The sequence below is a fragment of the Podarcis gaigeae genome (assembly GCF_964106915.1).
Source record: "Podarcis gaigeae genome assembly, chromosome: 10".
Classification (NCBI taxonomy): domain Eukaryota; kingdom Metazoa; phylum Chordata; class Lepidosauria; order Squamata; family Lacertidae; genus Podarcis; species Podarcis gaigeae.
The window spans coordinates 46,653,622-46,681,520 of NC_139686.1; the positions used below are offsets into that span (position 1 = coordinate 46,653,622).

Sequence of the window (27,899 nt, forward strand, 5' to 3'; positions counted from 1 at the left end):
GTCCAAATATTTTTCATACAGAAAAGTCTCAAGGAAATAAAACAGCTGCAGAGTAACCCAGACTTAGATTGTGTCTCTCTTCTATATTAAAGCCACTCTAATACTACTAAGAATGTAAGAGATACTGCTATCTTATCTAGCATTCAGTTCTCATAGTAGTCAACCAGATACCCTTGGAAAGCCCCACCCCCCCGCCCCCCAAACAGGACATGAGACTAGCGAAACAATACCACTGATTCATGATCCACAAGCAACTGGTATTCAGAGGAATACTGCCTTTGGTTCTGGAGGTTCTATAGTCATCATGACCATAGCACCTTTTTTATTTGTCTCTAAGTCGCTCTGGGAGCGGGGCACAAATGCTTTAAGTAAGCAATTTCCTGTATAGGAATGTATAGGTATTGAAAGGAAAGTCTTCAAGTATCAGTGGAAACTAGGGCCTTGGCTAAGATTTCTATTACAGTAATAAAACTACCAAATATTTTAAATGGAATTAGCCTTTTCGAAATACAGTGGTACCTCGGGTTACAAACGCTTCGGGTTACAAACTCCGCTCACCCAGAAGTAGTACCTCGGGTTGAGAACTTTGCCTCAGGATGAGAATGGAAATCGCGCGCCGGCGGCGCAGCAGCAGGCCCCATTAGCGAAAACGCTCCTCAGGTTAAGAACGGTTTTGGGTTAACAACAGACCTCTGGAATGAAGTAAGTTCGTAAACCGAGGCACCACTGTAACTTAATGCCCCCCCAAGCAGCCTGCCACTAACCTATAGGTTTCAATTTCTACTCTCTTGGTTAAATTCATCTGCAGTCATACCTTGGTTTTCGAACAGCTTAGTTCACGAACAACTCGGAACTCAAACATCGCAAACCCAGAAGTAGGTGTTCCAGTTTGTGAACTTTGCCTTGGAAGCCGAACATCCGGCGCGGCTTCCAACTGGCTGCAGAACGCTTCTGCAGCCAATTGGAAGTTGCGCCTTGGTTCCAAATGTTTTGGAAGTCGGACAGACTTCCGGAACACGTTCTGTTCTAAAACCAAGGTACAACTGTACTGGCAAGCACTCCTTTGTGGAGTTCACAGCTTGCTTGTTCTTTAACAAGAGAGTTTAAGTAATTGTCTGAGTTTGGTGACAGCAATATAGTACAGTGGTACCTCGGGTTAAGTACTTAATTCGTTCCGGAGGTCCGTTCTTAACCTGAAACTGTTCTTAACCTGAAGCACCACTTTAGCTAATGGGGTCTCCTGTTGCTACTGCGCCGCCGGAGCACGATTTCTGTTCTCATCCTGAAGCAAAGTTCTTAACCTGAGGTACTATTTCTGGGTTAGCGGAGTCTTTAATCTGAAGCATATGTAACCTGAAGCGTATGTAACCTGAGGTACCACTGTATGCCTCTTTGAGTTCTATTCCAAATTTCAGCTGCTTATGGGTTGATAATATAATTTTATATACTTTTGGATTAATATTCTAAATATATTGCAATGAAATCAACATTTACCTTATCAGGCCTACCATCAGCATCTTTTAATTGAATATAAGGCTTTTTCCTAATACGATTCAAGTCTTCATGTAGGCCGTCAAGAAGAAAGGCTAGAAGTTCTTGGCAATCTTGTTGCTGATATCCAGAAAACTGTGGTGCGAATCGTCCTACCTGTGTCTAGAGATAACACCACAAGATTACTATGCTGGTGGCACTTGACATGATGTAACTGAGCTTTAAGAACAGATGGTAAAAATATATTCTCTCTCGCATAGTTTCTTAAAATACACTATTGAAGTAGTGTGCAGTAGGACTTGGGGGCAAGGAAAGGGGATTGCTGTTGACTATAGGAATTATTTCCCCTCTGAGATTAAGAGTCTCATCTCTACCATCTGAGCTACAGATAGGACAGAAATTATTATGGCTAGATATAAGTGTCTAGAGAAAGACACGAGGGCAACAACAGAATTAAAACATTTTAAATGTATTTCAGTGTCCATTGATTCTTTTAAAAAATAATAATAAATAAAACATTCAATTAATACATTTCCACTTTTTAACACTCTATTGCAAAGTCATATACCATCTATAAACACAAATCTGAACATACCAGGACCTACTTCTTACCTTAAATGCTCTTGGAGTGACATAACTGTATTTTCCTGACCACATCTGTTTAATGAGTTCTGCATAAGATTTTGCAATTTCACCCCGCATTCCTAAAGGATTGTCAAAATTCAGCTCTTCTTGATACTTATCATTGAGGAAGTATTCTGTGAGTGGAGGGGTGTTGCTCAGACACTGTAAACAAATGTAAATGAAATACTATATATACAAGACAGGCCTAGCCATTTAATTCCAACCTCGGTTTTTATGGTTTCCTATCAAGTCCCCATTTCTTTTTCACACTAGTCACATAGCACTACAAAAATATTATGTAAGCTTAACGAGGCGACTGGTTTTCCAAAGCCTATAGTTTATCATTGCTCATATAACTAAATAAATTTAGCAGGATTCCAGCTATGTTTTTGTCTGCCAATAGCCATTCTGTATAAAAGGGTTTAAAGAATGCACAACAATAGAATTGGAAACATGGCATTTACCTATATAAATTCAACTTTGGGTTTTTGATATTATTCTACCAGCAACTCTTTTTTTATCATTTAAAAACCCTTTCCAACCTAATAAGCACACTGAAACATCTACCTGAATTGCCGAGTTCATGAAACATGTATTTCCCAAGTTACTTAGGCCACAGAGGCCAGGCTGTTCATTGTGCCTTCCTGGCTCTGAGTAGTCATAATTCTTATAAGCAGTGTATGAGGGGAGGCAATAATTTGAGTTTTTCACACTGGAAGAAAACAGAACAGTTCACAATGTAATTGCATAATCTGTAGCTGCGATGTATATGTATAATTGTACATTTACATAGTAAAATACAAATAAATGGCTTTCTAGATTAAGTAAGTACTGTTTGTGTAGTTGAAGAATGTCAATTCTGTACTTGAAACTCAGTTAGAAAAGGCCCTTAAGTGCTTCCACCACTTAACCTCTTGGGGGGGGGGACAACATAATCCTTATACCTTGGTTTCCGAACGGGTTAGTTGTCAAACAAATCAGCTCCCGAATGCCACAAACTTGGAAATAAGTGTTCCGGTTTGTGAAAGTTTTTCAGAAGCTGAACATGCGGCGCAGCTTCTGCTTGAGTGCAGGAAGCTCCTGCAGCCAATTGGAAGCCGCGCCTTGGTTTTCAAACAGTTTTGGGAGTCGAACGAACTCCTGGAATGGATTAAGTTCGGGAACCAAGGTACCACTGTACAGGCTGCTACCTTTGTTCTCTTTCTTGTTTCTCTTTCTACCTTTGAACAACAAGGAATAACTTAGTTATTCATTTTTCAAACAAGTTTAACACATTCAGACTTTAGGCATGAACAGCAACAATATAGAGCATATTTCTTTTACATTTTGCTACCGTTAGAAATAAACAAGAAAAAATTGGAATAGCAAAATTATATTTCAATTACAGGTAGAAGTTGAGATATCCAAGGCCACCACTGGCCCAATGCAATGAGGATCTATTTTTGGATTCGCCACTAGGACAGCATGAGCCAGCAGACTGCGGAAGGCAGCCTGGAGTGACAAAGAATGTGTACAATGCCTTTTAGTAATGCATTTTAACTCGCATTATTATAGCCTTCTTTGCCTGCATGGAAGAGATTCCTAACAGGAAACATGCTTGCTAATTGAAGGGTAATGTTCTTAAGGAGGTCTAAAATAAGCATACTTAAGAGAAATGAAAGGGCAAAAATATCACAAATAACCAGCTTGTTCAGGAACTACCACGATTTCACTTGCATACATGTCTATCAATTCAGCTATGTTTCACTGATGTGCCAATGATACTAATGTAACATAAAAGGTAAAGGTAAAGGTACCCCTGCCCGTACAGGCCAGTCGTGTCCGACTCTAGGGTTGTGTGCCCATCTCACTTAAGAGGACACTTCCGGGTCACGTGGCACACGGAAACGCTGTTTACTTTCCCGCTATAAAGCGGTACCTATTTATCTACTTGCACTTAAGAGTGCTTTTGAACTGCTAGGTGGGCAGGAGCAGGGACCGAAAGACGGGAGCTCACCCTGCCACGGGGATTCGAACCGCCGACCATGTGATCGGCAAGCCCTAGGCAGTGAGGTTTTACCCACAGCGTCCCTAACATATGCACATTGAATTCCTGCCATGTAGCCTGTAGGATGAATATGCAAGATGTGGATCTGAAAATAACAGGGGTGTCGTTGCACAGGTGGAAAGTATATATGTATGTGCTAGAGCACACACAAGATGCAGAGCAGTCTTCAAATGAATAAATTCACTCTGCTGCTATATTATTATTTTATTATCTATCCAAAGCTGAAACAGTCTAATCCCACCTCAATATATGCCATTTTATAGGCTTTCTGGGTCCAGTCTGAAAGGGGCGAAACTAGAAGAGGGCTTTTAGTTTTATTTGTTTTTATCTATATATTAGAATATCACTTTGTAACAGTTTCATTCAGCACACTGTCTTTCCTAGGAAAGCACTTTAGCTAACACCAACCATCACAAAGAAACAAAACTTGGTAAAGTGCTTATCCAATGATCCATGTGTAGTCCATTATGTTTAAGTGAACTTACCACATGCAATGGTCAGTTCATAGGTACCATTAGCATACCACAATGATGTTATAATACATATGAAAGGGCCAGCATGGGCAAGTTTAAACATGAGGGGGCATGCATGAAATCCCTACATGCATTACCCTTAGCTGCCTTACCCATATTTCAGCCTGGAGAATCTGAATTTCAATGAGATACGTTACAGAATCACGTGACCAGGCTTAAGGAAGAATACTTGCCAAGTCACTAAGATGCTCAAAACCGTAACAGTGAAAGGTCACACCGGTTTTAAGGTATGTCCATAATCTTGAGTGCAAAGCACTGCAGATGCATTCCTGCAAAATCAAGCTAACGGAACTGGTCCTGATTTCTTCCCAATACATAAGCAGAAATCAAACTAATGTAAGGGAAGGTATGTTTTAACGCTGATGGCAATTGTAACACAATAGAATGTAAATGTTTGCAAAACCTATCACTTCTGTACAACCATGAATGGAAACAAAATATTCTGCTAGAGAAGCAGCTACTTTCCCCAATTCCTTTCTGCGTTATGGGTGGAATTCAACATTCCACTCTTCCAGCTGTGCAATCCATTTCAGCTGTTCTGTTTGGGGATTCTCCTAACCCCCTTAAACCAATTTCAGGGGGTACCCGGGGTAAGAGAAGCCCCAATATGCATGCAGAAGTTCTGGCCTGGGTTTCCACAGACGGGCCTGGTTAGGTGAATCCCACCCTTTGGGTTTTTACACAACATTAGTCATTCTTAGAGAAGACCCACCAAAACTAATGGGCATGACTAATTTAAGTCTATTCATTTCAATACGTCGATTCTGAGTAGAACGTAGTGGGATACAACCCAGTGTTAAGAAATATGAGAATGGACAATAAAGTTTAGGCAGATGCTCTTCTTTCTGTTCACAGATCACCTCTGACCAAAATGCCTCATATTACAGTACTATGAAGTTTTCCTATCAATTACATTATCCTGTGAGATCCATGTTAAAGATTGTAGGTAATGATTGAACGTACCCATGACTCACGAAAGTTATAAGCAATAGATAGAATTTGGAAGAGTGCAAGCTTGTGATAACTGAGTTGCTCAAACAAAATAGATTCACAACAGTGTCAGAAGGTTATAGATTCTTTGGCAATAAAAGAATGGATAGACAAATGAGCTGCAGCCTCTGTCAATGAATGATGTTGCATGCATTGCAGTTTTCTTCCCCTTTTATGTGGATTTGTGAAAATGAATATTTATAGGATATAATTTTATTGAATACGTTAGGCTACAAAATAAATTTATAAATGCAGGAGCTGCCTGCCTACTTTAATAATTAACTAACATATTTTAACAAACATACTTCTTCACTTTTGATTTCTGAATTTATTTATTTATTTATTTATTTATTTATTTGGAGACATGATCTTAAATGGGCAGACACTTGAAAGAAAATATTTTTAAAAAATACGTGCACTCCAACTCCTGGCCAGGAAAATCCATGTCCTATGGGCAAGAGATATCAGTGATATTTTAAATATTTAGCTGGTCCACAGGTACAGAAAACAGTGCTCTAAAATAAGAGATTAATTTACTAGGGTAAGAAGTAACAGCATAAAAGTTCACCCCCTTTCAAAAGATGCCATGCAGTATGTATTTTGGAGTCAATATCAGAAATAAGTAACATTTTAACTGTAGAGTCAAACTACATATATCCTAATGTTAACCAGTTTTTTTTATGGGAAACGCGATTTCTATTTCCAGGCTTACAATTAAATGCACAGATTGAGTTTAGTACAATGCATTCAAGTATGTTCAAGACTCGAGCTTAATGTAGTAGGATAATCACAATTTCCTAACATTGTAATTCTAGACATTCTTACTCAGAAGTAAGACCCAGCGCATTCAGAGGTTCCTACTCCCAAATAACTTGGTACAGGAATCTAACCTAAATAATATTTCCCATTTTTTTGAAAAGGGACAAATCCAGGGGGGGAAACCAACACTTACTAATGGGCTACTCAGAGGATTAACGTGGCAGTGTTTTCACCCAAAACAGGACTGGTCAGCAGTCCACCACTTATTCAAGCAAATCCAAAAAGCTGCTTCTAAAGTCAGAAGATTTTCAACATAACATAAGGAACTTAAGACCAAAAAAAGAAAAAAAAGAAAAAGAAAAAAGAAATTCAAGGGTACTTCTGAGTTTACATGCAAATGCTTAAGAAGTTAAACCAGTTCCTCCCGGCTCAGCTATAAGCCATGCTGGCAAGAGCTGATGGGAGTTGGATTCTAACACCATCTAGAGGGCCACAGGCTAGTCACGCTTGCTTTATATACATATCCTACTCCAAGATCACTTGATATAGGGTGGATTAGAAATATTTTAAGGAACAAGTAAATAAAACATTTATACCTGCCTTCCTACAATGAACCCAAGGTAGCTAGCAACGTAAGTTTTCCCCAGCCCTTGTTTAAACTAAAATGTTGAGTTACAGTAACATGTAAGGTATTTCCCTAACGCTAGGCAAATAGGCCCTGAGATTTAGAAATTAAACCTCACGTATTAAAAAAGCACATCCTATAACCTTTCCTTCTAAAAGTGCATTTTCATCTTTGAACTTCAAAAATATAAAAAGTACCTGCCTGCCAGTTGCTGGACAGTTCCATGAAATGGAAGTGTAGCTGCCCTTTTTAATACAAGCCCAGGGCACTTCTGTTGATTCTGAAAATTTTTAGTTTCCACTTTAAAATGAGATTTAAAGCAGGCGGCCACTGTCCCATGGCATCAGAGATTATGATATGCTTTTTCATTTAACATAGGCTATCAGTATTCTAATAAAAGGATAAGATCAGTTTAGGCTGCGGTTAGGTTGTTTATACACACCAAAAAGAAAACTTTTCTGTACTTACTATATACACACAAACAAACTACAATAGACTGCAGTTAAATACATGTATTTCTTTAACTGAGAGAGTTGGGGCTACTCACAATTAGCGGAAGCCACTTCACCCCTTACGAAAACTCCCTTCTCATAAATGCAGTATTTAACTGGAAGATGTTGTATAAAATATTTAGAAATTATATTGCTTTTAAATACTTAAACATTTTCACATTCGATTCATAGCCACAAACTGAGATTTTTAGACTGAAAGGAAAAGTTGAATTTGTAGCTTCCGTTATTTTTCCAGTATTTCTACGTGGAAGCTTCTATGTGAACTATTTAATAGACACTTTCCTATTTGTAGTGGCTGGCAGAAAATGCAATGCATCTGCAGGATGTGTGTTTTGAATTAAGAGGGCTAGTTTGATGAGTTAACCCAAGTTTTTAAAAACAGGTTTAGCATATTTGATAGGGAAACATATAGAATTATGTCTTTATAACAAAATGGATCCAGAATGTAATTTGCTGAGGTTTTACTTGCTGTAACATATAATCCCAAAACTTCCTGTGATCACAAAAATCTCTACATTCAGGTAGGTAGCCGTGTTGGTCTGATGCAGTCGAAATAAATTTTAAAAATTAAAAACTGTCCAGTAACACCTTAGAAGGTGCTACTGGACAATTTTTTTTAATTTATTACAAAAATCTGAATGCCAAGCCCCAAGATTTGAAAAGCCTAGCTTTTGTGACTTTTGTTACATGCATGCCATTTTTGCTGAAGTCTTTTCTTAATGCAATGGTTTCAAATCAGAATGTGGTGCTGTATAGTATCAGGGTGATTATGCAGTATCAGGGTTCTGAAGAAAAAGTAAAGCAGAAACGATCTTCTTCTGTTAGTTTCTCTCTGAACACCTTAGGGTACAGGTGACCTTTAAAACTTGGCATCACTGCAGTTCCACAGCAATACAGTCCATCCAAGTTATTTATCTAGAATTGAAACAGTTTTGCCTTGAAATTATACTTGGATGATTAATATTAAAAGTTCTTAAGATGTGTTGCTTACTTTCTGTTGTTGATGTTGTTATAATTATTTGATAGAGATGGAGAGATCTTTGGTAAAGTTGAAAAATTGGATGCACCTGGGGACCTTTAAAAATATGAAAATGTTAAATTAGATAAAAATGCTGAGACTGCAAAATTAATAATGAAAAAAAGGAAAAGCTAACAGATGAACAATGTATGTAAATAAGTATGAAAAATAAGGTTTTCATGATCAGAGCAACAAACAGCCAAGGAAAGTTGTCCAACCTCAAAACATTAAAAAAACCCAAAACATTTCACTTGTAATTCTTCACAGTTATCTCAAAAACAAAAACACAAAAACAGGAATTAAAACAGCCAAAGCCACAATTAACATTTGGCAAAGATATACTTTTACCAAAAATCACAAGTTAATTGCGTCACAAATGAAATGCATCTTCTCCCTAATGGCAAGAGTCACTATTTTATGACACTTTTAATAATTTTAAAGATTAGTTGTGAAAGTGCAACAGTACATTAACAATAAGCACTTTGAAATCAAGTTTAACAGCACCTTAAAACACCAGTTCAATTCACTTTTTAAGCCAACATCTGACCATCACTACACTAAAAAAGCATTATCAAAACAGTATTTCATATTCAGCTATCTATATAAGAAATGCTGAAATCTTGATTTTTTATTTTATTTTTTAAAAAACCACTGACTATGAAAATTTATACTACAAAGCTGCATTTTAGTACTAACCAAGGAAGCCAAGCCAAAAGTGCACCAATTTCAAATAAACTCCAACGATGGTTGGGATAGATCTAAACATATAACATCATTTCATGCAACAAAGTCAGACAGAAGACTACAGGTTCACAAAAGGATGGTTATACATACCTCAACATTCCAACTCTATGATTCATCCTTTTTAAAGGTAAAATGCTACAATCTGGTTCATCAAAAATAGTATAACCCAAGCAGAGCACAACAGCTCCTTGAGACCATAAAGTTATCAACTAACCTGATATGCTATCTAGTCAAAATAATTATGTCTGGCCTATGTGAATGTGCAGTTTTCCCTCCATGATCCACAATGAAAACACACCAAGCATGACATCAACACTGATAATTAGAACAAAGGCCACCTTCAATGAGAAGATTTAAACTTTATATACATATTAGTATCCAGTATTCAAAATGTTATCAATCATTTTGAACTAAGTAAAAATACTACCATATCATGGAAACACCCATTCTGAAAGAGGTTAAAGATAAATAGCACCAACTTATCAAAGTGCCTGTATCAATAAAGTATAATCACTCATCAAGAGAGTGTAGAATGTTACAAACAGGGAACAGCCACATTCTGTTCCTTTCTTTAAAAACTCATAAAAAGGCTCTTCTTTTCTAAGTTTGTTTTTAGCCAGTAACGTCTATCACCACTAACCACTCCCTTGAAGAGTGAAATCAGGTGGTTGAAGGCCTATCAATTGAAAGCAAAATGGGATGAAAATAAGATACCTCCTTCATACTCGGGGAACTCTCTAGGTACACAGGAGTATCAAAGTTTGTAAATAAAATAAAAAACCCATCCGAGTTTACAGAATCCTGATAGTAGTTAAGCACAGAGGAAGGACTCAGCTATTCACGTTTTAAGTGTGCTTTAAGAGCAATAGACAATGTGACACTAGATGGCAATGGTGAGCCTTATGGGAAATCCAATGAAATTTCAAAACCACTTAAAAAAAAAAAAAAGAAGCATTTTCAGAACGGTTTTTATATGTGTGTAGATTCTACCAAAGGAAGGGTGTATTGAAAATAAAGGTAGGCAGACTGTGAGAATGTATCAAGCCACTATATGGTTGGGAGCAGTTTTAAGCTCTGGAATGCTCTTGTTCACTGAAAAATAAGAAGGGGGGAAAAGGAAAATCTGCATATATTCCCATCCCCAACTGCCTAACTAAACAGCTAGCAAATTCTCAGGTTTGGGGCTGGCAGGCCTCCGACACTACCTAGCACACCAGGGAAAGACGGGAAGAGAAAAGGAGTCCTTAATCCTTTAATCACTTCTAAAGTTGCCTGCCTTTCTCCACCCAACCTTACAAAGAGGCCTAAACATGCCTCCATTCCAGACTTAATGAAGTTCTGAGCAAGACTATTCCCTCAGAGGTTTTGGGAACAGCGTAACATTGTACGTCAGGTCATACTAGTTCCCTCCATCATGCTTACAATTAAGGAAGCAAATCAGGACCACTCCAAAATAAAATAGTAGTTTCTGCATATGTTTGCTTATTATTATATAAGCTTATTATTGGAAGGAATTTTTAATAAATTTTCACGGAAAGGCACGCTTGAGCCATTAGCGTTCTGAAATGGCCACGGATGGATGGAATACTCAGCGGTGGAATATAGACTGCAACATTTTGTAGCAGTCCTCCTCTGTAGCCTCTATAATGTTGTAGCCTTAACGAGAACTACCATCTGTATTTCTTAAAGATAATAATTGCATTTAGGGGAAGAGGGTCACACATAGTAAATGTAAGATTGACACCTGGCAAATCACATCTACAAAAGATTACCCCTGAAATTCATTGGGTGCAAATTTTTTTTGCCAACTATTTTAAGTTGGCAAGTGAAAGTTTGTGTGCATCACGACTTAATGCCAAGTACTTATTTTGCAAGGGGTTACAAAAATGAATTTGTATAGCAGCATTCTGTGAACTTCTGTTAAAGCCACACGAACGGCTATAACAAACCACACCACAATGAAACTGGTCTTACACAACAGTAGGAATAGGATTTAGTTTAACTAATTCAGGTGGGTTAACTAAATCAGAGGAGTGGACATATAAGCACTTTCCCTCCCTTAACACACTTATCAAGAGTGCTTAAATGGATTCATTGTCTTCAGAATCCTAATCCAGAACAGACAGGGGAAAGAGACTTTCTGTTGGCCATCATGCAATGGCATTTCCCTCTTGCCTTTCCCCATCCTCAAGCCCTAGAAGCCTTCATAAGAGAGGAAGAAGTGTGAGGGGAGAGAGACTTTCTGTTCTTCATCATCAATGGCGTTTTACAAGTTTTCTGTCCTTGTTTCTCAATTTGATCCTTCTACATGGTTTTGTATGTTTTGTGGTATTTTATGAATTGTGGTTTGCTGTCATTTTTATTGATTATAGATTGATAATTCTTTATTGTGGTTGATAAGTGTAAACTGTTTAATTATTATTTGCTGATGTTTAAATTTACTGTTTACAATTAGATTCTGATGGATAGTTGAATGTTGCTTTATTTAATATAAGTTGTTTATTTTAAAGTTATTGTGACTTTCTATATTGGATCAGATTGTTACTGTTTGATGTTTCATTATGTTTTTGTATGTGTTGGAGGCCATATGTGTTGGACAGGGTATTATTATTAATAATAATAATAAAAAACATTTAATGTGAAAGTACAATCCTTCAATGTCTTGGTATGGAGTGGGATTTTATTTTTCCATGTTCCGATCAATTCCATCTTCAAAGTCAACTTAGCAGCTATGTTTCGAACATATTCCTAATCTTCACAATACTTTGACATAAGAAGCAATAATCCCTTCCAAGTGTAAAGAAAAGGTAATTTATTATATACCATAGAACTGTAATGAGCAGTACAAAGCTTTGGAGAAAAACAAGCATAGTAATGATGTGCTGTGGTCCCCTAAATAATAAGTACACACCATAAAATGAACTGACAATAATAGAGAAGCATATATTAAAATTATGTGCATGCCGGGGAGGGGGGAGTGAGCAAGCGAGGAAATACAGAAATTATAACCCACTTACAACAATTCATCAGATTAGTTCATCAACTTTGTATTAACATTCTAATCACAAATCATGGCGAGGATACAAAGGGGTGTTTTGTATGGGATCAAGCAACCTTCTTGAACAGCTGATACCCATGCTGACTCAACCTGCTTCTAAAATTTCATGCAGTTTCAAAAGTAGTTTGCAATGCTCAAATGCCCCCAGACTACATATGGGGTTATTTTAATCAGAAATGTGTGGTTATTCAGGGATGGTTAAACAACCCTACCCCGGCATGGAAATATTCTACATTGTTTTAGCTGAGAATAGCTAAACTCACACAATTAGTTTGGCAACTATTGGATCTTTGAGGCGACCCACAAAACTGAACATGGTCAAGGTAACCCACAGTTTTAGTGTCAGCTATCGCAAAATCAGAAGAAGGAATCTTTTATTCACTTCCATTGTTGGTGCATCCGGTCTAGGAGTTAGGATTCATTCCGAGGGGTTAATCCCAGAGTTATTAAAATATTTGCCAATAGCTTTCTTCCCATTGATAATAGCAGGCATGTGCCCCTCAATTCAGACTGAGACAAAGCTGGGGACAAAGCTGCCTTAAAGAAATGTCTTTTGGGTGTTTTGTCTTGTTTTTTACTATTTTTCGTATAGAAGAACTACACTACTACTACCCTACTACTGAAAGCAGTATATTAAGAATTTGCTGGTCAAATACATCTCTATGACCTCCAATTCATCTAGGGGCACTATTTTCGCAGAAGCAAGATTCCTTGTCTGTATACCGAAACAAAGAGAAAATTGAGGACAAAATTAGGTATACAGGCCTGGAAGCTTGCTTCTGCAAGATTTAAATATATTAAAATCAATTAAAGGATCCCAATATAAAGAATCGTAGCCACGCATGAATGGGCTTTATGGCATACAAAGCATATTCAGCTAACAAGAGAACGTACCACAAACATTAAGAGACACATAAGATGAATAATACTTGGGTGACTTTATGACTTTCTTTCATAAAAGCAGTGTCGTTGTATACAGAGGATTTTGGATAACACCCCATGTCAAAATTGAATCATCTCATCTTAGTTTACCAAGCTAATTTGCTCACATTTAGTCACCAGATGCTAGAACTTAAGAGAAACCATGCCAACAGAAGAAATTGTCAGTTAGAATCTGTTGTCCTCAGCAATTGCTAAATGCACAAAAAGGAAAGCAAACACAGCATGCCGTAGAATGAAGTGCACTAAAGAGTTCTGGCCTATAATAAACTTCAGTATTTTTACGGTCCTGCTAAATGAGACATAAACAAATACTGGTAAGGTTTCATAACAAACGATTCCTTCATGTTATCTGACACTCTCAGCCAATTTTTACATTAAATCCAACACATGAGGAGACACCACTCCAGGGTAGGTGAGTGTGGTGGTCTTGAGCACAGCTTTTAGCGTTGACATAGAATTACAAAAAGGAGTAACATTTACAAGCCACGTGCTACATGCATATGCCTGGTTAAAGACTGTGAGGAACATGCCATCCTGGGACTACCCATGCAATATAATTAAATAGTGTAGTAAGCCGTTTGAAAAATATACAGATTGGTATGGAGTTGTTCCTGACGTGAGGAAAGAGTTTCTAACAGCCTTCCATGTGGAAGGTTGGAAAATGAAAATTGGATCCAAGAGTTACTGACTTCAACAGTCCAAATATTCAAGATTAGGAGAAGCTAATTTGAATATTGTTAATTATCACAGAAACATAGGAATCTGCCTTAAACTGAGTCATGACAATGGTCCACATAGTGTATCATTGCGTAGACTGATTAGATCTGGTTTCCAGAGAGATCTTTTCCTAGCTATATGTGGAAATGTCAGAGATTGAACCTAGGATATTCTATGTGCAATCCCATCCCATCCTGGGCCATTTAGAGTTAGCTAAATGGCCCAGGGGCAAAGCATTTATGAAAAGTATTTGGCTACATGACACTGCTTAGATATAAAGATATGAGTACATGTTGCATAACCATTGTCAGAAAAAATAATGACCAACTAAACGAGTTGTGTTTGAACTCCTATTGATTTCTAAGAGATTGGAGGATTCTTGACTTTGTTCTCAATATAACAACAATTAACAGTGAAACTAATATTTGCAGAGAGTAATATGGTATATGTATTATAAATCACATTCAATAGTGTATGCAGCCTCCATGACTTCATGGAAATGTTTAATTTAATAAAGTAAATATTCATGTGAATAAAAACTTTTAATCAGGATACTTTTGAAAATAAAAACTTTTAATTCTTTTTTTGCTTTGATTAATTACTGCTCAAAGATATTTCTGAATAAGTTTTTCATTTCACAATTAATATTATTCTTTGAGAGTCCTCTGTTTATCTGTTTTCTAATAGCAATAGAGGACCTCAATGTAAACCAAAGTGACTATGGAATCTCATACTGGGTGGAATAAAGTGTAAATAATTCAATTCAAGCCATTACTTCTACTACTAGTCAAATATCTAAACCTTCAATTATGAGCTAATCAACATGTGAAAGTAACAAACAATTCCATAAAATATGGGTCACACAACTAAAAAGAATAATGAAACAAGAATATATGAACACCCAAGCATTTGGCATGTATTAAGATGAATTATCAACATGGAAAGAGAGCTAAAATGACTTTCATTAGTGATGTGACTGATTGAAGAACGCAGACAAAATCTGATTTAATATGTTTAAGTACACATGTCTAGCATCTAGGTAAGGCATTGCCTGTAACAAAGCAGCAGCACAACGAAATATTGGCACCTAAAAAAACTAATATGTTGAAGCAAGACCCAATGGCTTCTCTTTGATGTGCTGACATATTATTTATTATTATTTAATACATTTATATCCCACTTTTCCCCACAATGGAATTCAAGTCAATGTGCATAGAACTCCTGTTTGACCAAACCCAGATTCAAACCTGCTAACCTTCAGTAGGATGGCTCAATAATGTGCCTTAAGGGCCAGATTCAACTAACGAGTCCTACTAGTGGAAGCTAGTGCAAGGAATTTGGCTAGCACAACTGGTCTTTTTGCTGCTCTCCCTACCTCCCAAAAATGTGTGTATCAGGGGAACTCCCACACTGGGGATGTAAGATCGATCCATCTTGCAAGCCAAAAGGCTTGCGCTGATGGAATGATCTCAGTGCTACATGGAATTCCTCCCTCCAACTTTTTACTGGGCATGTGTCTTGGTGGCTAACCAGATAATGTCTGCATTTTCTAGCAAAGGGGTGGGAAACTGTGGCCCCTTTCAAGGTGTGTTGTACTCCAGTTTTCAGCATTCCAGAGCATTCGCTGTGCAGGTTGGGGTCAATGGGAGTCCAACACCATCTGGAAGGCCATCTGTTCTAGGGTGCAATTTCCCTTAGATTAGAATGGGTATACTGCACAGTGCAGGTACACATCATGCCCAGATGAACATTGTCTCCCACGCCTCCTTCAACATCTTTTGAATTTTCTTCTCATTTTCCCCCTTTTGCCTTCAGCAGGATCACATGGCAATATAGGTAGGTTTTGAAGTACCGCATTTTTCGCTCTATAAGATGCACCAGACCACAAGACGCACCTAGTTTTTGGAGGAGGAAAACAAGAAAAAAAATATTCTGAATCTCAGAAGCCAGAACAGCAAGAGGGATCTCTGCGCAGCGAAAGCAGCACTCCCTCTTGCTGTTCTGGTTTCTGGGATAGCTGCGCAGCCTGCATTCGCTCCATAAGACGCACACACATTTCCCCTTACTTTTTAGGAGGGAAAAAGTGAGTCTTATAGAGCAAAAAATACTGTATTTCATTAGGAAATGGGGTGTTTCTTCTTTTTGCTACATTTACCCTTATGAAAATTATTTGAAGCTGCTATACGAAATATTTAAAAGCATATTTTAGTACTCTACTAAGATGTACTGTTTGGAGCAAAAGGGCTTATTGTTTCTGTTTTCTAAACAATGTATTTTAGAACACTAAAGATTTTAGGACATTAACATTCTATTTAAATAATAAGTAAATAATGAAACGAAACTCAAAATATACAAGTAGATATTGAACTTCAAGAAATGCCCTTCCATTCATACTGTGGAGTGAAATCTGGGCTTTTAAAGCCACATATTTATTTAGACCTATCAGATGTACAAAATGGACCTGTTTCTAACGTATCATTTTAAAAAATAAATAATGTTCAAGTGGTGATGGTGGCCAGTTCCAGGCACCCTTGGGGGAAATTGATAATAACCCATTTAGGAATATGCTTCCTAAAGTGACCTTCCCTAGCCTCCTTAACTATATTCTGTATATCGTAATTTAATATGTTATGGCTTTTTCTGTACATTGCTTGGTATGCCCATGGACATAGAATGTGACCAAGAAATACAATAAGTCACAGGATTGGTCTTATTCAATCCTATTATTGTAATACAATGAAGACAGAAGACAGAACACGAAAGACAATCAATAATCATAGTAGTTTAAAAAAGGTCATAAGGACAATAACATAAGCAATGATTAGTAGTTTTGACATCTTTCCCATATAAAAGAATCTATTCATATTTAGCCCAGATTCCTAATATTGCAATAATGACTTAACCACAGGTCTACAGAAATACATGCTCTTTACCATCTGAACAGTTACCAGTCACATAAACCTGTAGAATGGAATTCTTGTTCTTCCAAGGAAAGGCATACATTACTAACATGAATGTACTGTTTTCAAAACCATGTTGAAAATATTTTGGGGTATAGAAGCAAATCCAATAAGCCATGTTGTGGGAAGCACTGATTTGTTTTAATCACTTACTTTGGAGCTGAAGGACCCCTTGGCCATGTTCCATCTTCATTTTTTTGTTCTATCACTAATACCTATATTGAATAAAATTTAAAGAGAAAAACTAACTTCATTACAGTTTAGGAAAATAAGAGTACAGTTTAAGACTATCAACTCGACATTAATCCACTTAGAAATGATATAACATCCATTACGGAAACAGTATACATCTCAAGATTTTCCTGAGATTATCTATCGCTCATTTAAAATCAGAACAAAAAACCTTCTCCTTGTGCACACATAGAGACATACACCAACACACATCTTGCTTGCACCTTGAAGAGGTGGGAAATATGCATCACAAAACTGAATGTCTGTACTACTGATAGGGCTAATGAAACTTATATCTACAGATGAAAGTCAATTTTGTGTGAGCAAACTTTCACTCACACAAACATTTCCTTCCTCTCAATTGGCTTCAAATCTCTGCCAACTCTCCAGAGCAAATTTTGGGGATGTGTAGGAGGCTGCAGAGAGGAAGTAGAAGCCCAGTTATGAAAGCAGAAGTCTCTTCTTCTGGGAACTGGGCACAGTTGGTTATCACTCCTTACTCTTGCAGAAACAGCAAATGGATTCATGCCTTAAAACTGACAGTGCTTTGTTTCAAAGTGGATATTTACTCATTTCCCTTGCTGCATTCCCCCCCAACACTCCTTTATTATAAGCAGATACAACGAAGTTTCCAAAATGCAAAACACCAATACTATCAAACAAAAAGCTCTGTTCTTTCTAAATGTGTCCTGTCTGCAGCCTTCAACAGAATTGAGTGAGAATTTCTGAGAAACTTTGGAAATAGTGCGAATTCCACACCCCCCCAGACTACATTAGTATATAGCAAACCACTGTATAACAGTGATACTGATACATGTTTTGAAATATTTTATTTGGACAGGCACCAGAATAGGTTGTATTCTATCATCTGCTTTTTAATCTGCATATAAAAACCTTTCCAATAAGAATTACACAAAGTCTTTTTTCAGGGTTATTGATAGATTATAATGACCAAGTGAGAATGAAAAGATAAAGATTTTAAACCACTAATTACTACAGTATGCTGATGACATGGTTCAAGGGACCACCAACCAAACTTAGTTATCCAAAATACAATGCCGCAGCCTAGAGAAAACCCTATAGGTTTTATATAACCTGGGTTGTTCTAATGTTAGTCGTACTCAGAGCAGACCCAATGAAATTAATGGACATGACTAACTTAGGGTCATTAATTTCAGTGGATCTACTATAGCTATAACCCCTAAAGTCCCATTGAGACCAGGACTACATATTTTATATATCTATAGGCCTAGGCAGTGCATTTCTGGTAATTAAACATAGCAGGTGGCCACTGCAGATGGAATCCAAGCTTTATTAATTTTAAACTTTTACATATTTAATGCATGATTTTGCTATGCCTGGTTACAACCCAAAATTATACAGGTTAAATTCTTTTCACATACAGCATTATCGTCGAGCCTCTTGTTAGGCAGCTCTGTAGAATATTCAACATTCTTTCATCACACGTAATGGACCAGGGGGGTAGAAGGAATCATTTCTTCCACATTTATTATAGAATAGAATAGAATAGAATAGAATAGAATAGAATAGAATAGAATAGAATAGAATAGAATAGAAATGTAGATGCTGAAAAGGCCTTTGATAAGCTGGAATGGCCTTTTCTATTTGAGACCCTTATATTGTTTAATTTTGGAATCAAGTACAGAAGCTGGGTCTTAAACAAAGTAATAAGCTTAAATTTGCTTAAGTGATATGTCATTATCCATTTTGAAATTAACTAAAAGCACAAGGCAAATGTGTTCTCTGACAGCACTATTATTTGATTTACCTTTGGAACCACTGACATAAAAATAAAAGAAGGTGAAAGATAAAAGGCATGAAATTAAACAATGATAAAACGTAACTATACATCAATGACAAATCTAATTCAGTCTTTGTCAGAAGTAGAAAAGCTGATAGCAGATTATAGACCATTATTTGGATATAAAGTCAATTAAGATAAAACAGAAAGATTAGGTATTAATATAAACAAAATTTGAAAGGGGGCAAAAGATTTGCATATAGCTGGAAAAAGGCCCACATATCACCTCAGGGTCAAAGTAACTAACAAACAATATGAATTATATAAAAATAATTGTCATTTCATATAATGACTGGACCAATCTTTAAAAAAGATATTTTCTGAGAAAATATCCACTGTGAAAATGGCAGTGTTGCCAAAAATCTATTTCCTGTTTCAAACCCTCATAATTAAGAATATAAAATACACACATACAAAATTTGAATATAAATCAGAAGATATACTGTTCAAAAAGAGGATAAAGGTAACAGACATAAATAACACAAGCAATATTTTACAGGTAGATGACTATATATTTTTCTTTGGGCATTCTGGCCCTTATACGAATACAAGACTACATTAATATATTTTTTAGTTTAATAAAATCTTACTTCTGGTCGGTATATGTAACACTGTATCTATTTTTAGCCACCCAATATTAGAAGCTGAGGCTGTAATCTCTCAAGCTGAATTTAAAATCACCATTGCATAAATACTATTAGGAGATAGCACTTATAGAAGTAAAGCCGTTAGAAACAACTTCTTACTATCTTCTTGGTTAAAGATATGGGATCCTAACAAATGTCTATTAACCTTAACAACATCCTCTTTGGAGTTCCACTTGCCTTCTTGCCACAGCATGTGAATCTGGAGAAGGCTGTGGGAAAGGAGAAACCATGGTAGGCTGGACATTTGCTCTGACAGATTGAATGGTATCAAGCATATTGGTATTTTTGGCAGCCTCTTTCAACTGTCTCATCATAAGAGGAGTAAATGTGACACTTTCTTCCTGCTGCACAACCACATTTTAGCCAGGGTGACAGCAGCAGTAGGAGCAGTATTGAACTGCAAGATAGAAACCACTGAATCCCTATGCCGAGACTGATGTAAAAACACTTGCTTGATCAGAGGTGGAAGTATGAGGGAAGCTTACTCGTTGCTTGGTGGCAGTGGCTTGCTGTGTAACCAACAGGCCAGAGGAGCAACAAACCCTTAAGCAATATAGTGTTAGAATAGGCCATGGAGTGCCCTTGAAAACCTCCCAAAACTAATCCCTCGAAGATAAAATGGAGTGAAAGAAGGAACTAGTGGGCTGGCCCAAACCCTTCATCCATTCCAGACAGCAGCTCATCTTGTCTAGAGTCCAAACAGTACTACTGCTATCCTATATAATGAGCATGGATGGCACTTCTCCAACATCACTATAGATGGTCTCTCTTCTGCCTGCCACTGCTGCTACAGCACTTGGAATGTGGCTGTCTGCTGCCACCACTGCCAATGTTGACCCATTTGGGTTTTGCAGGGATCTTGGTGACTACAACTAATACAGAATGCTGTAACTAGACTGGTGACTGGGCATGGCCACCAAGACCATGTAACAGCGGTCCTGAAAGTTGTACATTGGGTCCCGATACGTTTCTGAGCACAATTCAAAGTGTTGGTGCTGACCTTTAAAACCCTAAACGGCCTCGGCCCAGTATACCTGAAGGAAGAAGTGTCTCCACCACCATTGTTTAGCCCAGACACTGAGGTCCAGCTCCAAGGGCCTTCTGGCGGTTCCCTCACTGTAAGAAGTGAGGTTACAGGGAACCAGGCAAAGAGCCTTCTCGGTAGTGGAGCCCATCCTGTGGAATGCCCTCCCTTCAGATGTCAAGGAAATAAACAACTATCTGACTTTTAGAATACATCTGATGGCAACCCTGTATAGGAAAAATGTTAATGTCTATGTATTATTATTTTTTATGTGCTGTAAGCTGCTCAGGGGACGCAGGTGGCGCTGTGGGTTAAAGCCTCAGCGCCTAGGACTTGCCGATCGAAAGGTCGGCGGTTCGAATCCCTGCGGTGGGGTGCGCTCCCGCTGCTCGGTCCCAGCGCCTGCCAACCTAGCAGTTCGAAAGCACCTCCGGGTGCAAGTAGATAAATAGGGACCGCTTACCAGCGGGAAGGTAAACGGCGTTTCCGTGTGCGGTTCTGGCTCGCCAGAGCAGCGATGTCACGCTGGCCACGTGACCCGGAAGTGTCTCCGGACAGCGCTGGCCCCTGGCCTCTTAAGTGAGATGGGCGCACAACCCCAGAGTCTGGCAAGACTGGCCCGTACGGGCAGGGGTACCTTTACCTTTACCTTTAAGCTGCTCAGAGTGGCTGGGGAAACCCAGTCAGATGGGCGGGGCATTATTATTAATTATTATTATCTCATGTCCAGTGCTGCAGGACCAATCAGGGTGTGCTGTGCTGCTGCAGTTCCTACAGAATCCAAAAAAATTGTGGGTGCCTGTTTTTACACCATATCTGTCCTCCTTCAGGCTTTCCATGCCCCACACTCTAGATACTCTGCCCACCCTCCTGGCCTCAGCTGCTCTTTTCTCTTATCCTTCTGACACACTGCTGCTCAATTAGTCCAGTAAACTGAGACCTGATCTTAAAACAGGCAACACGCAGCAACTCTGGAGGTTTTTAAACAGGCAGCAAGCGTGGCTCAGGAAAAATTGTGTAGGGTCAGACCAATCGATTTCAAAGGGAAAGAATTTAGAAGTTGATCAGGCCAAGGTTTATGGCCTGATCAAAATTCTATAATTTACAATTTAATTACTTTATAATTAATTGGTATGTTATAGATCAATAGGGGAGGAATAAAGGAAGAACTAATTCAATAGCAAGGGGGCAATTAGCTGTGGTTCTATTAGCAGGGGAATCCAACACATGCAGACACAAGGTCTCAGAGAAAGACTGACACAAACATAGGTGGGGGAAATCCCAGGCAAAGAGGTACCGTATTTTTCGCCCCATAGGATGCACCTAGTTTTTTTTTGGGGGGGGGATAAAGAAAAAAAATTATTCCCCCCCATAGGATGCACCTAGTTTTTTTTGGGGGGGGGATAAAGAAAAAAAATTATTCCCCCCCCCCAGGTGCGAATCCTGAGCTTCCCCTGACCCCAGCCCCCAGAACAGGCGGCTATCCGCTTCGCGCGGCTCTCCCACGGCTAGTGGAGTGCTGCCCCAAGCTTGGGGCGTGCTGAGCTCAGCGCGCCCCAAGCTTCTGGGTGCTGGCAAGGTCTCCACTAGCTGTAGGAGAGTCGTGCGGCTCTCCCACGGGTAGCGGAGCGCTGCATGAAGCCCGAAGCTTGGGGCGTGCTGAGCTCAGCGCGCCCCAAGCTTCTGGGTGCAGGCAAGCTCTCCGCTAGCTGTGGGAGAGCTGTGTCTCCCACAACTAGCGGATAGCTTCCTGAAGCCTTGAGAGCAAGAGGGGTCAGTGCACACTAACCCCCCTCGCTCTCCAGGCTTCAGCGAAAGCCTGCATTCGCCCCATAGGACGCACAAACATTTCCCCTTCATTTTGGGAGGGGGGAAAGTGCGTCCTATAGGGCGAAAAATACGGTAGCTCCAAAATAATAGGCTAAAATGGAAAAAAAAAATAACTTTACCCAAACTGTAACACAGAATTAGGCATGCATCCACTCACTGCACCCAGATCTTCTCAAAGCATACACAGAGAACCAGCAAAATCAGGTCTCTTTCAAGTAAGGCAGGAAAAATAAACTTCCGCTCCAAGGACGGGCCAACTCAAAGATGCTCATGGAGTGATTATGTACTTTTTCCTGTCTTCAAATGACTGGACGATGGCAACACACTTGGTGTCCTACTGCTCAGTCAAGAAAATGTGGATTTAAAGGTGGAGTTTATGTGCAGTGGAATTGGGTTTTTACTATTGTTCATATAAAAAACTGATTTTGAAATGACATTTAAGAGTGGTTTTGCCATCTAGCATGGAAAGACACTGTTCCAAGAATCATAAGTCACAAATCTTCATATAGGCCAATAACCATTTTCCCAGCCTCAGCAGACATGGTTAATTAAGTGTAAAGCTGAAATAAACTTTAACCAAACATTAAGAATAAGATGTCCTCAATAAGTAATTTTACCATGAATGCATGCCAGAAGAGTAGAAAATCTCCAGAATTTCAGGTTCCTACATATAGCCTACCTGTCCTTGGTACAAGCCTGCATCCTGTATGGTACTGTCTGGTTTATTCAAAGGTTCAAATGTGTTACTCATGTATTTGTTCCACAACCTGGTCTCTTTTTCATCTGGAATATTGAAGATTTTCCTTATCTCCTTTTCAATTGTGTCTATATTGACAGAAATGGGGGGGGGGGATTTTTTTTTAGAACCCATGGTATCATAATTACTTGGTTGCACAAGTTGTAAATATCCATGTTACAACACACCACATACAAAAAGCAAATGGCAAGATTATACAGATACATGCAGCAGTATGAATTGAGGATATAAACTGGGTTTAGCCACTCATCCTACTCAATGTCTTAAAAGAACTGACCACATGCATTTAAAAAAGATTAGTAAGCTTCTTTGGCCTGACATTCATTTCCGCTGAGGAATCTGAACTTTGCCAGTTTTCTCAGACTATGGTCAGGTAAAAATCTTTATTATATACATTTACACTTATTCTATTCAAATTATAACACTAGGGAGAACTTTGTACTGGAGCTTTTTTTACACACAAATACGATTATTAATACTGTGAATGTGTCATAAAACATGTTCTACAAAACCCCACAAGATCCAAAGACACATTTTAAAGAAGGTTTTAAAAGCAGTAATTCATGTTATAGACAGCTATGGGCATACCGATTGTGTCAGCTTTACTAAATCTTCTTGTTACTACATTGTTCATATTTCCGTTTTCACACAATTTTAATTCGGTCAAATATACTTCTACTTTGCAGTGCTTGACAAACATACCCTGTTCAACTACCTGGAATACAAACAGATCAAGAATGGTTATTTGAATAGAATATATTAATTCCTAAATGCATAAAACAAAATTCTGAACACTTCCAAATACTCAGTTCTTATTTTAGAGTTTGATGTTTTATAACACTTTGAGAATTTTTATGATTTTAAAAAGCCTGGAAGCTAGATCATAACCACTTTTTTACGCTTTAAAATATGTTTACAATTAACAAGATAGCCCCTACTAATTCTATATAACATTACCAATATTCCAAAAAATATATATATATGGTACAATGAATAAAATATATATAATACCAGCAAGAGTTACAACATTGGTTAACTGATTTTCTAAGTAAGTGATATGGTAATTTTCACTTTTATCTAGGAAAATGATTTTCTAATTTGTTCCTTGTCATATATTACTAACGAATGACAAAACTTGCAAATTGAAGTAAGCAGAATATTCACAATCACCTCGTATATACTTCCATCTGATCTTCTATGCTGTAACTGCATAAGTCAGCCATGTAGACTGTCCTGAAAATAGCCATCAGCCTGATATGTGATACATCAGACAAATATGGTGAAGAAGGAGGTACCAAATAACTGCTAGAAGTAATATGCTATAGCAACAGAGTTAATGAACACTGACTAAAGGGAAGTATTAGTATATTAATAAGCATTTTCCAGGTATTTCGTAGTTTGACTTGGATATTTAGGGGAAACTGAATCTATAGAACTTGCTTATGCCAAATTATTTGTATGTACTGCTGCAGCTGAGCTTTAAGTGCAACAGAAGAGTGATACCACCTTGTGTTACTATAAAACACAGCTATTCTTGTTGCTAAGGTTACAATCAGGGATATGTGAATGCCACTATTTCAAAGAAGCACTGAAAAGCTGTAAAACGATGTTTGCTTCAAATTTCAGCATGCTAAGAATTTGGGCTACCATTTTTTAAAAGTACATTTCAAATTTTTGATTTTTTAATTTGAAAGATTTAACATATTCAACAAGTTCTCAGAGCAGCTTAAAAAATTGTTTTATGTCGTATGCAGAGTTAAGCATGTTTATTGGGTCTGGTAGAAGCTGATTTCCTCCACAAGGCAGTACCCTTAGGCCCCTAAAAACGTTCCACATAGGGTCAGGAGACCCTACTGAATGGGGTGGGCTGTGGTCAGGGTGGGCTAAGGATTCCCAAGGAAATTGAGTAGAGGCAACGTCCTCAAGCAGGAAGGTACCTCTGTTCAAGTATGGTACCTCTTGTTCAATTTGTAGCTTCGCATTATATGTAAGACAAAGAAAGTCTCATGCTCTGCTCCCAGTTCAAAACTTTGTTAAGTTCCAGGAGTCATGTAGCAGGGCCTCTTTGTCCTCCCTTCTAAATGCAGAATTATTAGTTCTAAGTCTGGAAGAAAGAGCAGAACACCTCTAGAATGCAGCCCTGTGTTAAGCAGAGTTGCATTTCAGAAGCTGCATGCAGGATTGCTTCCACTACTGTTTTAAATCTGAAACTGAAACTGAATCAAAACAGCTCTGTGCACATGAAGAAGGATACACAAGGTCCATCCTTCCAGTTTACGACTGCAATACCATGTATGCTTAACATTCCAGTGGGAAGTCCCACTGAATCTACTTCCGAGTTAACATGCACAGTTTGGGCTGCAAGTCTGTAAGCTGAATGCAGCTTAGATGATGAAGGGCTGCATATAAAAACGAACTACTACTGCAAATGCAACGCTGTGGAAACACAGGCTAATGGCTGCTGGTTGTCAGGGATCTCTCCCTGTTTCTGGAAGTGGAAAGAAAGATGTGCATAGCAGCAAAGAGAGGGAGGTTGTGAGGCATGCAATGAGATGGAGCATCCAGGAAGGGTATCAAGTAAACAGATGTCGGTGGCATTTTATATACAAGCCGGATCTACCTTTGCTATGCTATTCCTAAACTGATGATTCATGATGGAGTGTGTTAAAATAACAATATTGTAAATTGTACCAACAATTCAAGCCAGCATATGCTCTTAATTTTTAGTTTTCATTGCAACCAAAACCTCTCTATGCAGCCAAGCAACTTATAACACCCCCCCCCCCCAAGATAGCTGAGGTTTTGCTTATGGATAAGCCAATTTCTATTACTTGGCATTTTTCTGATTTGGTCCCTTATTTTCAGTAAAATGGTTCAACACCTTTGTAAGCAAGCAGTTTAGCAATTTTAAATGAAAAATAAGCAGATTTTTGGCTCAACTATACAGCCACCAAGGTTCCTTTGGAACAATGTTTCATCTCAACAAAACTATCCGTCTATACTCTGCCAGAACAACCTGATATCTATGGGGCTTAGAAATATGAATATGAAATTGCGGTCCTCTTCCTTTCACTACTTATTATCATAGGCAAGATATTGGAGTAATGTTAAACTGCAATACACAGGTTTTCCAGCAACCTTAAAACTGGATGTTAAAACAGAATGCTTAGACATCAACACAGATAATATTTCTTGAAAACAAAAATGTAGATATAATATTTTAGGTTATTATTTCAGCCACAGTGAAGCCACACATTTTCAAATTTTAGCCCACAATAAATCCCAAATATCCAATAAATGGATACAATATATGGTTTCTTCACAGGAGGAGTGAACACTACAAAAGATCTTAACTGGACAAAGAAAGTTAATTTTCTCAGACAGCAACATGCAAGTAAGTCTTTCTGCAAAATACAATTAATAATAATAATGATAATAATAATAATGCCCTGCCCATCAGCTTTGTAAGCTAAGAAGATCTGTAGACAAAGGCAAATGGAAAGAATTTTCATTTCTTCAACTCCTCCCAAAATATAAATCAATGAAGCTATCGTATCTTTATCCACCGCTGAAACTGGAGTACATGTGTTACCTATGATAAATACCAGTTTCAGTCGTGAGCCAGCAAATCAGAAAATGGTTAAAGTGGTTTTGAACACTGTGGTTTGTGCTACAATTGGACATGATACCAAAATGGACAAGCCATAGTTACAGCCATTACTCTCCTTGCAGTGCTACTGAACCACGGAGAAATGTGTGAAGATGATTGCTAAGAGGACAGGAAACAAACAGACAAGCCACCCTGAAAAGCTGTCTGCCTGCCTGGAAACTCAAACTATGATTTAACATGATACCTGAACGGAACCTATACCCAGTGCTTTTTTTCAGGGGGTACTCAAGGGTTTGCAATACCAGCACCTCTTTTTGTTGTTGTTAAAAAGTGTGGCACTTACTGTAACAACTTCATGGTGAGTACCGGCACCTATTTTTCGGGGGGGGGGGGGGCAGTGGAGCACTGCCTATATCCTCCATAGAAAACTGAAAAGGTCTAGGAATGTGATACCTGGGGGTTAACCAGACTATTTCATAGGATTAATGCTGAGCCTCAATAGTTGACTACAAAAATAAAACACTGGCTTTAAGTACAGTAGTGGTTGGTGAGGCAGCATTGGTGGGGCATGAGTGTTGCTCTTGCAGCATCTCAAAACAGCAGGTCACTGGCACTTATTGAGAAGGAAAGAGGAGCTCAGCACTGTGTGACGGAACAAACTGGATGGTCTTGCCATGATGTCAATGTCAAGTTCCCCATGCCTCACACTTCCATGGGTAGGCAAACTAAGGCCTGGGGGCCGGGTGCAGCCCAATCACCTTCTCAATCCGGCCTGCGGACAGTCTGGGAATCAGCGTGTTTTTACAGAAGTAGAATGTGTGCTTTTATTTAAAATGCATCTCTGCGTTATTTGTGGTGCATAGGAATTCATTTCTCCCCCTCCCAAAATATAGTCTGGCCCCCCACAAGGTCTGAGGGACAGTAGACTGGCCCCCTGCTGAAAAGGTTTGCTGACCCC

General features: G+C 38.3%; 1 protein-coding gene and 1 long non-coding RNA gene across 8 annotated transcripts in view; one reads left to right on the forward strand and one right to left on the reverse strand.

Annotated features, from left to right (window-relative positions):
* The window catches only part of USP15 (ubiquitin specific peptidase 15), a 54,198-nt gene that overhangs the window by 14,628 nt on the left and 11,671 nt on the right, over positions 1-27,899 (reverse strand). For 2 of the 6 annotated variants that reach the window (XM_083699059.1, XM_083699058.1), the window contains exons 4-10: positions 23,920-24,046; positions 23,254-23,399; positions 17,174-17,235; positions 8,573-8,656; positions 2,683-2,827; positions 2,104-2,277; positions 1,495-1,653 (exon numbers count right to left, since the gene is read on the reverse strand). In XM_083699059.1, coding sequence (XP_083555185.1) covers positions 1,495-1,653; positions 2,104-2,277; positions 2,683-2,827; positions 8,573-8,656; positions 17,174-17,235; positions 23,254-23,399; positions 23,920-24,046 — 897 coding nt within the window. Of the gene's footprint in view, positions 1-1,494; positions 1,654-2,103; positions 2,278-2,682; positions 2,828-7,270; positions 7,455-8,572; positions 8,657-15,818; positions 15,956-17,173; positions 17,236-23,253; positions 23,400-23,919; positions 24,047-27,899 lie in introns of those variants that run through there. The other 4 variants (XM_083699061.1, XM_083699060.1, XM_083699062.1 and 1 more) reach the window with 3 other exon arrangements.
* LOC310825694 lies at positions 4,405-27,303 on the forward strand. 2 transcript variants are annotated; one of them, XR_014555451.1, is made up of 5 exons: positions 4,405-4,922; positions 5,551-5,641; positions 14,748-14,809; positions 26,657-26,721; positions 27,064-27,303. It is a non-coding gene; the product is annotated as an uncharacterized lncRNA (long non-coding RNA). The 2 variants fall into 2 exon arrangements; XR_014555452.1 differs by lacking the exons at positions 4,405-4,922; positions 5,551-5,641 and having other exon boundaries at positions 14,272-14,809.